A 14,379-nucleotide genomic window follows, 5' to 3' on the forward strand; every position below is an offset into this window, starting at 1 on the left:
AATGCTACTACTCGTAGAGAGATGCTGATTGACAGGGCTGTGTCCAATAGAGTGCGGATATTCAATCTGTGCGCAGCGTTGCATCAAACTACAGCAACAACAGAGCGAATTCCATACAGTGCCGCAACAAAAACACCTTAATTTAAAACTGATGTTTACCTCCGCCAGGACATATCACTACCTTTGATATCTCTATTCACGCAATGTATGTTGTGGTGGCAAGAAAAGTTACGTTATCTAAGGCTACCCTCTGATTGGCTACTTTAGCTGTCCTTTTTGGCGGGTAACTGTGTCTGGCGCGAGTTTGGCCCACGGTCCAACAGTTTCTTAGTAAGTTCGATCTGGCTAGCTAGCTAGCTAGCTTGTTTTTGGTTGTTATTTTTTTAACCAAAAAACAGATTGAGTGACTGCGCTCTATCTAGGTAGTAATAGCTAACTATGTGAGTTATGCAATTTCATACTAATCACAATAGGTTGTAGAGTAAAGTCAGTGACATCAGTGGTTGTGTGTACTGCTGCTAGCTACGTTAGCTAGCAAATGTAATGTAGATAGCTAGTTAGCTAAAGTAGCTAGCCAGATTAGTATAAAATATTTCTGTATCTATCTGTGTAAACTAGTACTTAGCTAGCTAGCTACATATTTCATCATAGCTTTACCTTGATAGCTAGCTATCTGGCTTCTAATGAATCTTTATTTTGTAGATTTGACAACTTGTTATCAACTAGTATTACTACCATGGCATGTGAACAACGTTTGCGGGCTGCTCAGGTAAAACCTCTGGCAATCCATAGCCAGACCTTGGTCCTATTGAATTGCTGTTTTATAGCTAGCAAATGGCATGTTCTAATAACGTTAGCATGTTCTGTGGATATCTACATGCGTCTATTTATTCAGACATCTTCAAATGGCCTTGGTGTAAGCGCCTGTCTTTGTTATATTTTATAGGGCACCCAGTTGCTGCCAAATGTAGTTTCAACAGAGCAGCAGTCCTTGATTGTTGTGAAGAAACTGCTGGCCATTGCAGTCTCCAGCATCACTTATCTCAGGGGTCTTTTCCCAGAAAAAGCTTATGGGAGAAAATTTGTTGAAGGTCAAACACATTTTATGTTCTTTTTAAATGTACTCAATTGTTATTTAAATGTTGATACTGTAGCTAGCCAACATCTTCAAGAAGTAGATTTACACTTTTTTGTCTCTATGCCACAGAGCAGAAAGTTATGATCCTCAGGGAGGAGCGCACCTGCCCTGGTGCCAGTCAGATTGTACAGTGGTTAGTATACACCACCAAGCCTCAGTGGGAAATTCCAGTACAGTGTTTTCTCTGTGGCCAAATCCTTTCCCTTTATCCTGGTTAGATTATTTATTCAGTGTTGATTAATTAAGACTATTTTATACTTCTCCCAGGATGCAGGGATGCTTTGATGCCCTTCAGAGAAAATACGTAAGTGAGATACTAGCATTTAGTTGTTTATTCATTATCTACATGTTATTAATGTTCATTAATTACATATAATGAATGTCTTGTATTCCAACAGTTGAGGGCGGTCGTTATGTCTGTGAGTATATCTCATCAAATATTTTCTTCAGCATATAAAGCATTTTAAATAGTTGCTAAAGTTTGTATCCTCCTTCCACTTTCTATAGATATACACAGACCCAGATAATCCAAAGGTAATAGACAACTTTTTAACCCCATAGGTATCGATCATAGTAATGCTTTGATTCTCTGGACTAGAACAAGAGCTACAGTATATGTAACCTCTTGAATCAAGCCTTTTCTCAATGTGACACTGGTCTTTCTTTACAATTTGCAGAAGATTACTGAATGCTACCAGTTCAAAGTCCAATACACTGAAAAGGGACCCAAAATTGACTTTGAAAGGTATAGCTTTGTGAATGTGTATTAGGGTTGAATGGCAGGAACCCGGTTACTGAGATATACTGCCCAAAACCACTCCCTTTTCCCGGGATAAATAACTGAGAAACCGGTAAATTATAATAAATTATTTATATGAACAGCATGACGTGAAATGGAACTGTTCAATTATATGCAATGTCTAAATCTGGATTCAGTAAGGCCTTGCCTCTGGTCACTGCATAATGAATCATCAACTTTCAGGGTGGGAACCGACAGCCCATCTCAGTATGTAGACCTTCCCTTGGTAACTTTTTTTATTGTGATAGGTAGACCTACATTTGCTGCAGCACAGCCTACGCTACAGTAATATAAAGACCGAATGCGCATCTAATTTGCACATCACCATCTGGCTTTCGGGGATCACCTTATTTGTTTATTGTAAAGATTATATATTTTTTGGATTGCAGAGTTTAAAACACTCCTATATCGTTTCTTTAAATCAGTGCACGAGTGAACACTTTCTCGCTGTCTTTCTCTCTCCATCAATTCCATTCAAATTGCATCCAAAATAGATAATCGTGTTCAAGATTGATATATATAGGCCTATATATACAGTGCATTTGGAAAGTATTTAGAACTGTTATGAACATGACGGGAGACAGAGAGCTGGTTTCAAGCGCAGTGCGCAGCAGGTGTTTATTTGTAAAGGACCCTCAGGAGGAGGCAGGTAGCTGGGTCCAGGGGCAGGCAGAAGGTCATACACAGGGGGTCCAAAAAAGGCAACCGTACTGGCAGGAAAAAGGCTAGTAACGTCGTCCGGGAGATCAGGCAATAGGTTGATAACAGGAAATCCGATAGGCTAAAGTACAGGCAGGGAATAGGCAAAAGGCGTCGTTAGTGAGGCAGGAAAAAACTAGCATACACGGGAGGATTAAATTACGGCAGCAGGTAGCCTAGTGGTTAGAGCGTTGGACTAGTTGCAACTAGGTTGCAAGATCGAAACCCCGAGCTGACAAGGTAAAAATCTGTTGTTCTGCTCCTGAACAAGGCAGTTAACCCACTGTTCCTAGGCTGTCATTGAAAATAAGAATTTGTTCTTAACTGACTTGCCTAGTTAAATAAAGGTATAATAAAAAATGATTAAATTACAGGAAAAACAGCTCTGAATAGAAGTGTGTCACAAAACAAACAATACCTCACAGTGATGGGGTGTGAGCTAGAAAGTGAGCTGCATTCAGGGGATCTACGTGTGTGAGTTGGAAGCAGGTGTTACAAGAACCCTTCACATTTTGTTACGTTACAGACTCGTTTTCCCCCCTCATCAATCTACACACAATACCCCATAATGACAAAGCAAACAGGTTTACCTTTTTTTGTTGCAAATGTTTAAAAAATAAAAAACTGAAAAATCACATTTACATACAGTTGAAGTCGGAAGTTTACATACACCTTTGCCAAATACATTTAAACTCAGTTTTTCACAATTCCTGACATTTAATCCTAGTAAAAATTCCATGTTAGGTCAGTTAGGATCACCACTTCATTTTAAGAATGTGAAATGTCAGAATAATAGTAGAGGTGTGATTTATTTCAGCTTTTATTTCCTTCATCACATTCCCAGTGGGTCAGAAGTTTACATACACTCAATTATTATTTGGTAGCACTGCCTTTAAATTGTTTACTTTGGGTCAAACGTCTCAGGTAGCATTCCACAAGATCCCCACAATAAGTTGGGTGAATTTTGGCCCATTCCTCCTGACAGACCTGGTGTAACTGAGCCAGGTTTGTAGGCCTCCTTGCTTACACACACTTTTTCAGTTCTGACCTCAAATGTTCTATAGGATTGAGGTCAGGGCTTTGTGATGGCCACTCCAATACCTTGACTTTTTTGTCGTTAAGCCATTTTGCCACAACTTTGAAAGTTTGCTTGGGGTCATTGTCCATTTGGAAGACCCATTTGCGACCAAGCTTTAACTTCCTGACTGATGTCTTGAGATGTTGCTTCAATATATCCACATAATTTTCCTGCCTCATGATGCCTTCTATTTGGTGAAGTGCACCTTTCACTCCTGCAGTAAAGCACCCCCACAACATGATGCTGCCACCCCCGTGCTTCACGGTTGGGAAGGTGTTCTTCGGCTTGCAAGCATCCCCCTTTTTCCTCCAAATATAACGATGGTCATTATGGCCAAACAGTTCTATTTTTGTTTCATCAGACCAGAGGACATTTCTCCAAAAAGTATGATCTTTGTCCCCATGTGCAGTTGCAAACCGTAGTCTAGCTTTTTTATGGTGGTTTTGGAGCAGTGGCTTCTTCCTTGCTGAGCGGCCTTTCAGGTTATGTCGATATAGGACTCGTTTTTACTGTGGATATCGATACTTTTGTACCTGTTTCCTCCAGCATCTTCACAAGGTCCTTTGCTGTTGTTCTGGGATTGATTTGCACTATTTGCACCAAAGTACGTTAATCTCTAGGAGACAGAACGTGTCTCCTTCCTGAGCGGTATGACGGCTTCGTGGTCCCATGGTGTTTATACTTGCGTACTATTGTTTGTACAGATGAATGTGGTACCTTCAGGCGTTTGGAAATTGCTCTCAAGGATGAACCAGACCTGTTGAGGTCTACAATTTCTTTTCTGAGGTCTTGGCTGATTTATTTTGATTTTCCCATGATGTAAAGCAAAGAGGCACTGGGTGTGAAGGTAGGCCTTGAAATACATCCACAGGTACACCTCCAATTGACAAAAATTATGTCAATTAGCCTATCAGAAGCTTCTAAAGCCATGACATCATTTTATGGAATTTTCCAAGCTGTTTAAAGGCACAGTCAACTTAGTGTATGTAAACTTCTGACCCATTGAAATTGTGATAAGTGAAATAATCTGTCTGTAAACAATTGTTGGAAAAATTACTTGTGTCATGCACAAAGTAGGATTCCTATCCGACTTGCCAAAACTATAGTTTGTTAACAAGAAATTTGTGGAGTGGTTGAAAAACAAGTTTTTTAATGACTCTAACCTAACTGTATGTAAACCTCCGACTTCAACTGTAAGTATTCAGACCCTTTGCTCAGTACTTTGTTGAAGCACCTTTGGCAGCGATTACAGTCTCGAGTCTTCTTGGGTATGACACTACAAGCTTGGCACACCTGTATTTGGGGAGTTTCTACCATTCTCTGCAGATCTTGTCAAGTTCTGTTAAGTTGGATGGAGAGCGTTGCTGCACAGCTATTTTCAGGTCTCTCCAGAGATGTTCAATCGGGTTCAAGTCCAGTCTTTGGCTGGGCCACTCAAGGACATTCAGAGACTTGTCCTGAAGCCAATCCTGCGTTGTCTTGGCTGTGTGCTTATGGACGACGGGGCTGCGTGGAGCAGGTTGAGAGCTTCAAGTTCCTTTGTGTCCACATCACCAACAAACTAACATGGTCCAAACACACCAAGATAGTCATGAAGAGGGCACGACAAAACCTATTCCCCCTCAGGAGACTGAAAAGATTTGGCATGGGTCCTTAGATCCTCAAAAGGTTCTACAGCTGTACCATCGAGAGCATCCTGACTGGTTGCATCACTGCCTGGTATGGCAACTGCTCGGCCTCCAACTGCAAGGCACTACAGAGGGTAGTACGATCGGCCCAGTACATCACTGGGGCCAAGCTCCCTGCCATCCAGGACCTCTATACCAGGCGGTGTCAGAGGAAGACCCTAAAAATTGTCAAAGACTCCAGCCACCCTAGTCATAGACAGTTCTCTCTGCTACTGCGCAGCAAGCGGTACCGGAGCGCCAAGAGGCTTCTTAACAGCTTCTACCCCCAAGCCATAAGACTCCTGAACATCTAATCAAATGGCTACCCAGACTTTTTGCATTGCCTCCCCCTCTTTTACTCCGCTGCTACTCTCTATTGTTATCATCTATCCATAGTCACTTTAATAACTCCACCTGCATGTACATATTACCTCAACTAACCGGTGCCTCCCGAGTGGCGCAGTTGTCTAAGGCGCTGCATCGCAGGTTCGAGTCCATGCTCTGTCGCAGCCGACCACGACCGGGAGACCCATGGGGCGGCGCACAATTGGCCCAGCGTCGTCCAGGTTAGGGGAGGGTTTGGCCGGCAGGGATATCCTTGTCTCATCGCGCACTAGCGACCCCTGTGGTGGTCCGGACGCAGTGCACGCTGACACGGTCACCAGGTGTACGGTGTTTCCTCCCGACACATTGGTGCGGCCGGCTTCCGGGTTGGATGGGCATTGTGTCAAGAAGCAGTGCGGCTTGGTTGGGTTGTGTTTCGGAGGACGCATGGCTCTCGACCTTTGCCTCTCCCTAGTCCGTACGGGAGTTGCAGCGATGAGACAAGACTGTAACTACTACCAATTGGATACCACGAAATTGGGGTGGGGGGGAAAAACTAACCGGTGCCCCCGCACATTGACTCTGTACCGGTACCCCCCTGTATATAGTCTCGCTATTGTTATTTTACTGTTGCTCTTTAATTACTTGTTACTTTTATTTCTTATTCTTATCCGTATCTTTTTCAAATTGCATTGTTGGTTAGGGGCTCATAAGTAAGCATTTCACTGTAAGGTCTACCTGTTGTATTCGGCACATGTGACTAATAGGATTTGATTTGATTTGAACTTTCGCCCCAGTCTGAGGTCCTGAGCACTCTGGAGCAGGATTTCTTCAAGGATCTCTCCGTACTTTGTTCCGTTCATCTTTCCCTTGATCCTGACTAGTCTTCCAGTCCCTGCCGCTGAAAAACATCCCCACAGCATGATGCTGCCACCACCATGCTTCACCGTAGGGATGATGCCAGGTTTCCTGCAGACGTTACGGTTGGCATTCAGGCCAAAGAGTTCAATCTTGGTTTCATCAGACCAGAGAATCTTGTTTGTCATGGTCTGAGAGACTTTAGGGGCCTTTTGGCAAACTTCAAGCGGGCTGTCATGTGACTTTTACTGAGGAATGGCTTCCATCTGGCCACTCTACCACAAAGGCCTGATAGGTGGAGTGCTGCAGAGATGGTTGTCCTTCTGGAAGGCTCTCCCATCTCCACAGAGTAACTCTGGAGCTCTGTCAGAGTTACCATCGGGTTCTTGGTCACCTCCCTGACCAAGGCCCTTCTTAGTTAGTTTCCTGGCCAGGCGGCCAGCTCTAGAAAGAGTCTTGGTGGTTCCAAACTTCTTCCATTTAAGAATGATATTGTCTTCTTGGGGACCTTTAATGCTGTTGAAGTTTTTTGGTACCCTTCCCCAGATCTGTGTCACAATCCTGTCTCGGAACAGACACAATCCTGTCTCGGAACTCTACGGACAATTCCTTCAACCTCATGGCTTGGTTTTTGCTCTGACATCAACTGTGGGACCTTATATTGGCAGGTGTGTGCATTTCCAAATCATGTCCAATCACTTGAATTTACCACAGGTGGACTCCAATCAAGTTGTAGAAACATCTCAAGGATGATCAATGGAAACAGGATGCACCTGAGCTCAATTTCAAGTTTCATGGCAAAGGGTCTGAATACTTATGTAAATAAGGTATTTCTGTTTTGTTTTCTAATACATTTGCCAAATTTTCAATAAAACTGTTTTTGCTTTGTCATTATGGGGTATTGTGTGTAGATTGATGAGGAATGTTTAAAAAATCAATTTTAGAATAAGGCTGTAATGTAAAAAAAAAATAATAATGTTAAACTCAAGGGGTCTGAATAGTTTTCGAATGCACTCTAGATGTGCTAACCTACCTCTTTCAGGAAATAAATCCAATGCAGTATTATTCTTATATTTATGTAATGAATGATGGGTAATGCATAATAAGCTTCTAACTTATATCCTCTGTCTCTTGCGCAATACGCAAGCACCTGTGCTCTGCTGGACTCTGTAAAAAAAATGCTCCTTAGCTCTTGGAGTCCCATGCAGGAAAATAGACTAGAATAGCTTGCTGGAAATTTTGTTTTTTGTATTTCTTATACCAATAGACTATTCGAAGAGGGACACAAGCTCTTGTTTGCCGAATGTTAAATACAGCAGCTAATAGAACTTTTGTGTAGTTTGAAAGAAGAGGGAACTCGCGATGGGGGTAGGCTATAGCAGTTATTTATGTAGACCTATAACCATCCTATCCTCGTGAAGAGAATCGCAATCGCATGTTCTCTCCCTGCTTTATCATGGTTTCAACAAGGTGCCTAATTCCAGTCCATATAATACAGTATAAACAATGCAGTACAGTAATACAGTTCACACTCAAAAAGATTACTGGAGCTTGTTTCATTTATTTACCAAAGAGAGCATATAGCTAGCTACATCTATGTGCTATTATGTTTTTCTGTCTTATGTAATGTTCAGTAGCTGTATTGGATAACGGTACAATCATTTGGGCTTGGGCTCATTAAATGTCTTTAATGTAGGGCTCATAAAATTTATTTAATCAGGTTTAGGTTGCATCAGGCATGAATTTTCGATCAAAGCTCTAATAAAATCCAGACATAGGTCTATTTATATGCTTTGTAATGCTTTTGAATGACACATCCGGTTTTGGCAGGAAATATCGGCTTCACAAAAGTGATTTATTCTCGGGATGGAACATTTGTAAAATACCGGGAAAATATTCAACCCTAATGTGTATAACATAATGATAACATGGCAGAATTTCATTGAGAAACATTGAAGAAAGAAACTTTTAATTGTCTAAAAAATGTTTACATTTATTCTTGTTTTAGCAAAAACAGCAAGAATCTGGGAAAGATGGCTTGCAGCAACACAAAAAAGTCCAGCATCCTCCTGGTGCGTAAACTCTACACACTGATGCAGAACCTGGGTCCTCTGCCAGACAATGTCTGTCTCAACATGAAACTCTCTTACTACGACGACGGTAAAGACCACACAATGATGTAGAGCAGACTAAAAGAAAAGGGATGATGTGACGCAATACGCTGCGCAAGTGACATACTTCCGGGGTAATGTCCTGGGTCTTTTAAATGCGCTCCAAGATTATATGATCAAATTCATTTAATTACACTGAGTACACCAAACATTAGGAACACCCCATTGACCTCAGAACAGCCTCAAATCATCGGGGCATGGACTCTACAAGGTGTCGAAAGCATTCCACGGGGATGCTGGCCTATGTTGACTCCAATGCTTCCCACAATTGTGTCAAGTTGGCTGGATGTGCTTTGGGTGGTGGACCATTCTTTATACACACGGAAACCGTTGCAGTTCTTGACACAATCCGGTGCGCCTGGCACCTACTACCATACCCCATTCAAAGGCACTTCAATCTTTTGTATTTTCTATTCACCCTCTGAATGGCACACATTCACAATCCATGTCTCAATTGTCTCAAGGCTTCAAAATCCTGTCACCTTCCCTTCATCTACACTGATAGAAGTGGATTTAACAAGTGACAGTAAGGCATCATAGCTTTCACCTGGTCAGTCTATGTCATGGAAAGAGCAGGTGTTTTGTATACTGAGTGTATATTTAAGCAATAAGGCCTGAGGAGGTGTGGTATTTGGCCAATATACCACAGCTAAGGGCTGTGTCCTAGCACAACCCCCGTGGTACCTTAATGCTATTATAAACTGGTTACCAACATAATTAGAGCAGTAAATATAAATGTTTTGTCATACCCATGGTATACCATGGCTTTCAGCCAATCAACATTCAGGGCTCGAACCACCCAGTTTTTAATTGTGTATTGATTTGCTCATACCCGATGCTTTTTATCAACATATTTGACGCTGAAGAAGTAAGACAGACACATCACGAAAGTTAGAAAAGTCTCATTTGAACTACATCTCCTGCAGCGTTGTTAGCATGCTGGAGCATGCCTGCTTGAGCTGAGGACTTACAGGAAGGTAACAACCTGTTAGTTACAGGCTTTTTGATGTGTTTTATATTAGATTAGCTGGGAGTGTTTTTCACTGAAAGTAGCCAGCTACTGCCTTTTGATTTGTAGTTCATATGTGTAGTTCAAATGAAATGGTTGTAACTTTTCCGCTTCGTGCTTCTTGAGCGTCAAATACGTTGAAAACCGGCATATGGTATATAAATATATACAAAAACACTTTAATATATATCTTAAATTACCACGTTTTTATGAATTTGACAATAAACATTTTAAGCCCATTAGCCTACAAAACCCAGACAGAGTACGGAAGTCAAATTGAAGCGCAACTTTCATAGGGTACAACAAGTATATGTTTTCAAAAAAACAAATAAAGAGTTTGTGTGTGTGTTTGCATGTATATCTCAGTCACTCCCCAGGACTACCAGCCCCCAGGCTTCATGGAGGGGGACAGCGATAGCATGCAGTTTGAGAAGGAGCCTGTCAACCTGACCATGGGCGAGGTGGTCACTCCCTTCCACACCCTGAAGGTGGACGTGACCACAGAGAGAGAAAGGCTGGAGCAGGTATGAAGGAAAGGGGGGAAATAACTAGAGTCAGTAATGTCAACCAGACTAGCGGGTGACACGTTGATTAACAGCTGTCCCCTTGTCTCTGTAGGTTGATGACGAGCAGCCCATCTGCGTGAGGGACAAGTGGGAGCTGAAGATGGAGGAAGGGACAGTGACCAAGATCAGCAGTCAGCAGGTGAGACCTGAGGCCTCTAGGCTAATTTGACTGGGCACCGATGGCATGGCGCTATTGTTTTAACCCAGTAGGGGGCGTTGCTGTCTATCCCATGGGATGCATCTATAGTCTATAACATTTTTTATGGGGTTTCTACTTTTAGACTCACATGATGAAAGTAATGGAAAATCCGGACAACGACCTTTACTTGGACAATTCCGGTAGGACCTCCTCTCTCAAATCTTAGTATAAAGAAGTTTCGCTGAACATGATAACAGTAGTGCTATTTTCTCTTTTAAGAAGTCAAATGCAGTCTGAAATCCATGTTTTGTTTTATTGTGTTTTCATCGTGTTTGATGCTTAAAGAGGTCCAGGTAAACTGCCAGGAGAAGATGGAGGTGTGTGAGGAGAGCACAGAGAACTCTCAGGTAAAATAACAGCAAAATGTACATTCTGCATAGTCACGACTAAGATAGGCCTTGTATCAAGCAAATGCAAATACATAACAATACAAATGCATTGGTGGGATAGTACTGTAGGAATATAAAGTAATATAGGGGCTGCTCCAGTTGTGAAGGTAACGGTCTGTCGTTTGATTGACCTGTCTGTCTCAGATGGACACTTTGGGAAAGAGGACATCTGACCTGGAAGTGGTCATTAAGAGGACCAGGAGCGGACGCGTCACCAGGTCCACCCTGGTCAGTGCCCCCCAAAACATACAACCCTATCTAACTCCTACTGGTCCTGTTCAAATGGAAGACATTTTTGTATAGCGTAATGTAAAAATGACCACGAAGGATGTACAGTTGAAGTCGGAAGTTTAAATGCACTTAAGTTGGAGTCATTAAAACTCGTTTTTCAACCACTCCACAAATTTCTTGTTAACAAACCATAGTTTTGGCAAGTCGGTTAAGACATCTACTTTGTGCATGACACAAGTAATTTTTCCAACAATTGTTTACAGACAGATTATTTCACTTATAATTCACTGTATTACAATTCCAGTGGGTCAGAAGTTTACATACACTAAGTTGACTGTGCCTTTAAACAGCTTGGGAAATTCCATAAAATGATGTCATGGCTTTAGAAGCTTCTGATAGGCTAATTGACATAATTTGAGTCAATTGGAGGTGTACCTGTGGATGTATTTCAAGGCCTACCTTCAAACTCAGTGCCTCTTTGCTTGACATCATGGGAAAATCAAAATAAATCAGCCAAGGCCTCAGAAAAAAAATTGTTGACCTCCACAAGTCTGGTTCATCCTTGGGAGGAATTTCCAAACGCCTGAAGGTACCACGTTCATCTGTACAAAAAATAGTACGCAAGTATAAACACCATGGTGCCACGCAGCCGTCATACCGCTCAGGAAGGAGATGCATTCTGTCTCCTAGAGATTAACGTACTTTGGTGCGTAAAGTGCAAATCAATCCCAGAAAAACAGCAAAGGACCTTGTGAAGATGCTGGATGAAACAGGTACAAAAGTATTGATATCCACAGTAAAACGAGTCCTATATCGACATAACCTGAAAGGCCGCTCAGCAAGGAAGAAGCCACTGCTCCAAAACTGCCATAAAACAGCCAGACTACGGTTTGCAACTGCACATGGGGACAAAGATCGTACTTTTTGGAGAAATGTCCTTTGGTCTGATGAAACAAAAAATAGAACTTCCAAAGTTGTGGCAAAATGGCTTAAGGACAAGAAAGTCAAGGTATTGGAGTGGCCATCACAAAGCCCTGACCTCAATCCTATAGAACATTTGAGGTCAGAACTGAAAAAGTGTGTGTAAGCAAGGAGGCCTACAAACCTGGCTCAGTTACACCAGGTCTGTCAGGAGGAATGGGCCAAAATTCACCCAACTTATTGTGGGAAACTTATGGAAGGCTACCCGAAACGTTTGACCCAAGTTAAACAATTTAAAGGCAATGCTACCAAATACTAATTGAGTGTGTGTAAACTTCTGACCCACTGGGTATGTGATGAAAGAAATAAAAGCTGAAATAAATAATTTCTCTACTATTATTCTGACATTTCACATTCTTAAAATGAAGTGGTGATCCTAACTGACCTAAGACAGTGAATTTTTACTAGGATTAAATGTCAGGAATTGTGAAAAACTGGGTTTAAATGTGTTTGGCTAAGGTGTACGTAAACTTCCGACTTCAACTGTATCTATGGTACTAGCTTCACAAGCACTTCCCTGCAGTCTGTGATTTACTGTCTTTGGTCTGTGTGTGTGCAGGAGAGAAAGGCTGAGACTGAGGTGCACAGCGTCAGCAAGAAGAAGCCCTCTCCCATCGAAGACAAAATGGTGGGAGACACGGGCATCATAGATTTCATCCCCCAGTCTTACTCACAGCAGGAGTGTTAATAATGTGCAAATTGTCTTTTAAAGATAAAAGTTCCTACATGTTTTTTAACAAGTCAATATGACTCATTCAGTCCATCCCATCTAGATGTATACAGAATATTGTTTGGCAATCATTATTCATTTTAGAGTCTTGCATTAGTTAGTAAACTGTCTGTCACTCTCTGATTAGCAGATATCCCAGTTCGAGTTCCCCTGCAGTCAGGATGTCCAGGCCTCTGTGCCGAAGAAACGCAAGTTCAGCGAACCAAAAGAACGCTACTGACCTTTCGACTTTACCTAAAAGATACCTTTCAAGACAAGAACCGATTTTCTAATTTGCATGGGCAAAATCTCTAAGCTTTTTTAGTTGTTTTAAAGGAAAGGTGTAGTGCCCACCGCCAACACCACCATGGTACAGCTGCATTCTGTTGGATGGATCTTTCTAGTCCACCTTGTTGTTTATGTTTATACTTTTGTTTCCATTGTTGAGTTTCATGCTAGTGTGTGATATGGAGACTGGGGGAAATGTATTTTCTACAATTGTATATTGGGGTCTGTGAAGTGCGAAACTCACAGTTTTATTTATTTCAAAGGATGGCATTTTTATTGTGACAATACTGTTTTTTTAAATAGTTTTTTTTATGATTACAATGAACTTTACACTGCAAAATTGTGTTTATTTTTTTATATTGTTATATAATGTATCAATATACAGTACCCTCCAGTTGTAAGTTATTTGATTAAATGTATGTTTCTAATAAATTAAAGTGCCTTTTCTCATTTTTGAAAAAGGTTTGTTATTTCGGTGTGTATGGTTAAGAGCAGATAGTTCTACACACTAGTGCTGAACCTCAGATATAACTGCTTCCATCAGCAGCAAACCTGGGTGCACCTGTTTTAGTGTCGTGGTTGCAAAAAGGAAACAAGTTATTGCTACAATTCAAGATCAAAGAGCTTCAGCTTCCTGTCTGCAAGACCTGATACTGTTAGCATGAGCGCAAAAAATCTATACAATACTGTATAATCTTATTAAATAATAGCCAACCTTAAATAAAGGGACTGCCAAATGGCAGCATTTGCATGAGGTGTGACTTAAATTAAGCTGTTAAGTGAAAGTGGATTATATCTGTACACACTGACCTTTGGGCTGAGATAACCGGCCATCAGCAGCCTCCTGCCAGGCTGCTGTGTGTTTTTAATCAGCTGTTGTTTTTCCCATAGAGGGACATTTGCTGATAGACTGCCTTAACCCACTGCAGATCAATACTGCAGGAAGCCTTTGTGATGCATATCCAAACAGGCCCTCTTCTCTCCACCACACCACACCGGCTGGCGGGAGAAGGAGAGTCCATCAAATCAGCTCCTACATCCAAACAGGGCTTGTCTTCGACACTGGAGAATAACCTCATTTCATTGTCTCTTGTTTTTTATGGGCACTGGAGATAACATTCAAGTGGAAAGTGGAATGGACTGCAAAATCTAGTGCAATGCCCTCTGCGCCTTTGACAATACCCACACAGCAGCGAATTGACAAACTATGAGCTGTGAAAAGCATTTTTCAACTGTTTTTATTATATCGACAGCCCACTGTCATAAAATGACA

At 41.6% G+C, this 14,379-nt stretch overlaps 1 protein-coding gene across 4 annotated transcripts; it reads left to right on the forward strand.

The window, feature by feature from the left end:
* The first annotated feature begins 87 nt into the window (after positions 1 to 87).
* LOC129837469 (HORMA domain-containing protein 1-like) lies at positions 88 to 13,567 on the forward strand. 4 transcript variants are annotated; one of them, XM_055903642.1, is made up of 16 exons: positions 88 to 330; positions 703 to 769; positions 947 to 1,091; positions 1,208 to 1,271; positions 1,406 to 1,442; positions 1,537 to 1,557; positions 1,646 to 1,672; positions 1,816 to 1,883; positions 8,572 to 8,723; positions 10,110 to 10,267; positions 10,362 to 10,448; positions 10,591 to 10,648; positions 10,794 to 10,855; positions 11,042 to 11,125; positions 12,669 to 12,737; positions 12,967 to 13,567. In XM_055903642.1, the coding sequence occupies exons 2-16, from the start codon at positions 737 to 739 to the stop codon at positions 13,057 to 13,059; spliced, it is 1,158 nt and encodes a 385-aa protein (XP_055759617.1). In that variant the 5' UTR covers positions 88 to 330; positions 703 to 736; the 3' UTR covers positions 13,060 to 13,567. The 4 variants fall into 4 exon arrangements, with proteins under 4 accessions (XP_055759617.1, XP_055759620.1, XP_055759621.1 ...); XM_055903645.1 differs by having other exon boundaries at positions 12,970 to 13,567; XM_055903643.1 differs by lacking the exon at positions 88 to 330 and adding an exon at positions 337 to 440.
* Positions 13,568 to 14,379: the final 812 nt, after the last annotated feature.

This window comes from Salvelinus fontinalis, chromosome 38 (assembly GCF_029448725.1).
Source record: "Salvelinus fontinalis isolate EN_2023a chromosome 38, ASM2944872v1, whole genome shotgun sequence".
NCBI classification, from domain to species: Eukaryota; Metazoa; Chordata; class Actinopteri; order Salmoniformes; family Salmonidae; genus Salvelinus; species Salvelinus fontinalis.